We start from the raw sequence: 5,647 nt of genomic DNA on the forward strand, positions 1-5,647 counted from the left end.
GATCGACAACAGCCTTAAGAGGAATCACAAAAGAAATAAAGGAAAACTCACGAGCAAAGTTCCACGTCTCTGGAAACCCTGCTGAGTCCTCCACAAGGTGCTCCGTCCGCACATAGAAGTAGATTTCCCAAAGAGGCGATTAGCTTTGTCGTCCATCTTCACCACCAAAATCTTGGTTCCTCGATGGCGCATATGGATCATTATACCCCGAAGAAAATGAGGGGCAAAGATGTGAAGCATGTGCCCCAAGGAAATTCCTAGTCCGACAAGCTCTGCGTACTTGATAAGCATGAGGAAGAATTTGTACGTGTACGGAGAGAGTTGATCCGGGCACACTCCGTAAAAATGGAAGAAGTCTACCACCAGAGAGGGGAGAGAAAGCGGGTACTCGATAACGAAGGGGTACGCGTAAAATGTGCAGTATCCCGGGTGGTGAAAATGTACAATGTCCTTCCCTGTTGCCGGTACCATTTCGATATGAAAAGGGATTCCCTACTTGGCCTTGAGCGCCATAATCGCCGCTTCATCCATAATAGAATGGACAAGTTTCAGTTCGTTTCTAGCAGGGCTTTTAAAGTCAGTCCCCATATTTTGCGGGCGGGAACTATCTCATCCACTGTCGGAAATCCCTCGTCTACCACCTTCACTCCCTCTTCAAGAAGGGGCACGTCATTTTCCAGCACCAGAGCTTCAACAAATCAATCAGTCTGAGAAGAAGTACCATCCATTTGTCTGTCTTGATCGAAGCAAACAAGAACGATGAAAGAAAAGAGAGAATGATCACGTCGAATTATAACGAAAACATAAGTATGAAAGACTGAAAAAGGTGGGAGTTTGTAATCTAGGTAGATTGAAAAGCATAACAATCAATGAGGTATTCCCCCTATTTATAGGAACACAAATGTCTTGAGCGGGAAACCTGAGAGTCGCCAATCGAAAAACTGAAAGGGCACGGAAAACGATGCGGTGCCTGGGATATGTGCGTCATAATGACACATAATAGGGATTCGTGGTACCCTGAATCGATGTGATGATCCAACTCTGAACTGACGTAATACCCAATTAAGTCCTTGAAGCGTCACGTCGCCACCTTGCCATAAGAACCTCGTCCGTCACACAATGCCCAGATTTCTCCTAACTCTTGAATCAACAGAATCTGCCCATCGAGCTCGCCAAAAGGTGACCCCAACAGGTGGAGGGACTAACTATATGGATCAAAATCTGACCACCAGATGACTATCAATTAAAGGGAATGGTAAGGGGTCGACCAAGACATGGTCGTGCCCACAAGGCGTAATGGCGACGAGTATCTCGGCCACTACCGAGATCGAGCTGTCAGAAGGCTTATATAGCAGAACATAACGCTTGGGCGAGTGAGGAAAAAAACAGTCATAAGAGGGCACACAGGTTAAGAACCATTGGGTAAAAGGGAAAATTGATAGTATATATATAAAGAAGATAAAGCAGAAAAGAGGGGGATCTGGGAATAACAGAAGACACGGAAGGGACCTCCAAGGAACAAAGGAAAAAGTCTAGATTTTGGGTTACAAACCTTTGTAATCTCTATTGTTAGAATCAATAAAGCTAGATCTCGTAGTTATCGACGAGATCCCTTCCTTATCTTCTTTGCTTTTACAAATGCAGAACAGTATATCAAAGATGTAAGCCTATTATTTATATTTAATGTCTTTCAATCATTCTAAAAAATGTTGTATTAACTCGGTCTCTTTGATTTTAGTACCCATTAAATTTAATTATGTTTGGCTAAGATTTACCCTTTATTTTATTATTAATTGGTTTAACTAAAAGACGTAACACTTTTTGATCAAACACCCATAACCTTCCAAGTGAAGATGGATGAACAGTTATTTTTGCAAACAAAGTGTAGAATAAGGAATTCAAGAAACCAAAATAATGAAAAGATTTCCTTCATTAATGCTTCCAACCCCTCCTCTCGTGTTCCCAATTTCTCTAACCGATCACTAATTAAAGAGATTAGCTACCTCTTCTCTTATAATAGCTTAGTTGGTTGGCTATATGAACTTTTGCTTTTGTTGGTGAGGATTCAATTTCTCACCTTATAATACCCTGCCTTTCCCCTTTTAAAAAAAGAAAAAAAGTTTAAGTACTTCTATATATTGACAATGTAAAAATTTCTACATTTTTCGAATCATTTAAAAGGTAGAATTAGTAACCTATTTAAGCAATTAATCTTTATAGCATGTTAAATAAGATTGATAGTGTGGCTAATTTATTACGCTATCCGTTTATATAACTTAAATCCGATTATCATTGTTAATATGACCCGAACTAATTGTTTTTATGGTTCCACGTAAGTCAGCTAAGCCTGGATTTCACATTGATCTGGCCCAATCTTAAAATCTTAAAGTAAGGAAGTCCTGTTTGCAGCTTAATTTTCATTGCAAATTTTTGGTAGTTTGTCATCAAAAGCAAATGAATTCAAGGAAAGAAACAGAATTCAACTGAATAAAAATTACTTATAAAGGATCCCATCACATTGTCACATGACCATGTTAATATATAGTTTACATAAACTAAAAGTATTAAAAGACAAAACTGAACATCTTAGTCAAATAATTAATAACATAATTCCTTAGAACCTAATAAATAAAGGTCCAAGTCAAAGTAGACATATATAGTAATGAATAGTGGCAAAGCAGGTATAGGAAATTAAATTAATGGGTTACTCTTCCAATGAATGTGTCCAAACTCATCTCACTTGGATCAGTAGCTTGCAACTCAACCTGGACACCATCTAATTCTCTCCTGAATCTGTCTTTTGAACTTGCATACAGCATCTTACTTCTTACCCTTGCTGTCTCTGGTGACCTACATTCCAAAATTGCAGAATAACACTTTATTCAATCCCATACAAATTGAAAATTCATCAAGATTTGTCTTTGTTAGATGTCAAACTATCTGAATATTGAGTTAATTTCGCGGATGACCGTTCAACTTTCTATTTATGGCACCAAATTAAAGTTTTAATGCTAATTTTTATAATGAGCAAAAAAAACTCAACTACAGTTGCCTATCATATGAAATAAAAAGCCGAAACATGCTAAATTCAATCCTGAAACAACTAGTAGACTGCTGCCATTTTAGCAACTCTCCTCACGTAATATCCATGTAGCACCACTTACAAAAGATAAAAAAAACTATTTTTTTGACCCACTTAAAAGAAAGCCATGTGATATACAACATGGTGAAAAACATCGGGTATTATGTTGAGTCTAAAATAAGCTTTTAATTTTTTTAAGTGGCATCATATAAATATTAGGTAAGGTGATTTGCCGACATAGTTATAAATAGCACATATATATATATATATATATATATATATATATATATATATATATCATTCTTGTACATTTCACAGCCTATATGTGCTTCCCGGGACAAGATTTTTGATTTTTTTTTATTTTTATACTCCTAATATATAGGCATAATTGAGTTATTGTTTTGTCACACTAAAATTAATTTTTATGATTTTGGTGTAATAAATTAAAGAAATTGAATAATCATACATGAAATTATCTATTAAAATTGCAAACTCATCAAAATTTGACTTCGTTAGATAGTATCAAACTATTTGTACTTTTTACAAAGGTTTAGTGATTGACAACCCAAGAAGTAATAAGAACAAGAAGGAGACATTGATGATGAATGATTGGTAGAAGAAGAAAATGAAAAGTAACCATAAACCAAAGGTTATCGATCGAGTTCTGAAATGTTTCATTGGGAGCATTTCTGTATTTATATGAAGTAAATTTTGAATTAATCGATAAATCAATTAGGTACGAAAATGACAAAGAAATAAAAATAAAAGAGAGACAGAGAAGGAATTAGGTTACCAAGCAACAAAAAAGATCCTGCTTTTCTGGACATTTTCGTTAGTAGTCCAGTCATAGTCAAAAACAGCATAACGGCACTCATTGGGAGGCAAGCTGCTAGCAAAATCATCATGTGTCTCTGCCTGTCCTCCTACTTTTTCAACCACAACTTGTTGCACAGATTCCTCAATCTTGAACACTAGGTATCTGTGGTTCCTTTTTGCTTTCAATTCCAAGAATTTCAGCTTGCAGTCATCGCTCACTGCTATTCCCGATGCCGAATTGGCCTATCCAATATGCCAGAAAGAAATACAAAATGAACAAAAAAAACTTGCTCAAAACCCTTCATTATTAAGAATTTAAAACTAGAAAACAAATTATTATATGCAAACCTTGTCACCGACTATCTCTCTCTCTATATATATATATGCTTTTTCTTATTTTATTTTCTTTAGAGAGTTAGGGAAGGGGGACTATTGGGGCATAAACTTCTTCAATTCCTCATTAGTTTCCTATGATACGTTATAGCATTTCAATAGTTTCTCTGTTTGGTATGATGCATGCAAGTCATTTTCCATGTTGTATATGAAAATTACTAATTTCCTGACAAATGTTTTTCCGTTCTTGGTTGGCGAATGTAAAGTATTTCTCAAATAATATAATAACAGTATTAGCAAATTGCAGAGTCTTTCGATCAGATTTTTGAGACTACAGTTCAATAGTAATAATGTATAGGTGTTAATTGGAGCAAGTGATGTGCAATTAAAACTTAAGTTTATTGCAAGAAAAAAATAACGTCCTCCCATAAGTGAGAGAATCATTTTCTCAAAACATCTTTTGATTATCAAGTACGAGAAGCTGATTTTCTCATATAAAACATTTTCCTGAAAGGTCAGAACAACCACATTCTAATTTTTGTACCATAGTAAAGAAAACACACAAGATCTGGCTATTAAATCACATATATGAGAATGCCTCTATAACTTTTGTTACACCATGGACATCAAATTTTAACTCGTTTGCTTTCTCTATTCAGGATTCAATATTTTCTCTGTCTCCAACCAAAAAGAGAGATATAGAGCATATACAACATAGTAACGTACCATTTGAATATCTGCCGAATAATGGTGTGTCTGAAAAATGAAAGGGAAGCAAGTTGTTTTTTTGCAAAAAGAAAGAGAAGAAAAGAGGGTGTGAGAGAAAAGAGAGAGATCCTTGATTTTGGGTAGAGGGCATTGAAGCTGCAAAGGCAGAACAAATGTTCAGTTTAGAGATACTATAGGACGGTTTTTGGACAAGATATGGTCCATAATTTCATATCATTTTGCATCGACCAATTTCCTCTATCAATACTGTTAGTATTTTCACCTGATATTATGGTTATTCGTTATTCCTCCTATAATTGTGGATTATTGTTTGGGCACATTAAGCCCAATGAGTCAAAAACACGCATCCATTATTATAGAAAATAATCTCCTATAACCAGTTGCAATTTGAATATAAGAAATGATCATACAAATATTTCATGTATTTTATTTATCGACCTCAAGTGTTATATTTTATAAATATCCCATAAAAATAATTATAAAATTAAAAGAACATCGATAATGGATCAAAAAACCGATCTTTCCTATATGAGCGAAAGGACAAAAAGATAATTTTAGCAACATGTGAGTTCCTCTTCCACCCTCCCCAAAAGGGCTTTCATCCCTTAAAAGCTCAAGATAGTTCTTACCCCCGTACAACAATAACAACAAATTCAATGGAATCTCACAAATGAGGTCTGGAGAGGG

The 5,647-nt window shown here is 35.3% G+C and overlaps 1 protein-coding gene across 1 annotated transcript; it reads right to left on the reverse strand.

Moving 5' to 3' along the window:
• Positions 1 to 2,478: 2,478 nt before the first annotated feature.
• On the reverse strand, positions 2,479 to 5,178 carry LOC107788523 (actin-depolymerizing factor 10-like). Its single transcript, XM_016610200.2, has 3 exons — positions 4,958 to 5,178; positions 3,876 to 4,141; positions 2,479 to 2,850 (listed from the first exon to the last, which is right to left on the reverse strand). Exons 1-3 carry the CDS (start codon positions 4,958 to 4,960, stop codon positions 2,697 to 2,699), a joined length of 423 nt encoding a protein of 140 aa, XP_016465686.1. The 5' UTR covers positions 4,961 to 5,178; the 3' UTR covers positions 2,479 to 2,696.
• Between the last annotated feature and the right edge of the window lie 469 nt (positions 5,179 to 5,647).

This window comes from Nicotiana tabacum, chromosome 1 (assembly GCF_000715075.1).
Source record: "Nicotiana tabacum cultivar K326 chromosome 1, ASM71507v2, whole genome shotgun sequence".
NCBI lineage: Eukaryota > Viridiplantae > Streptophyta > Magnoliopsida > Solanales > Solanaceae > Nicotiana > Nicotiana tabacum.

Coding starts and splice junctions, on each gene's coding strand:
- LOC107788523 (XM_016610200.2), bottom strand. Junction 2,851..3,875: donor AGGATCTTTTTTGTTGCTTG/GTAACCTAATTC, acceptor TTTGGAATGTAG/GTCACCAGAGACAGCAAGGG.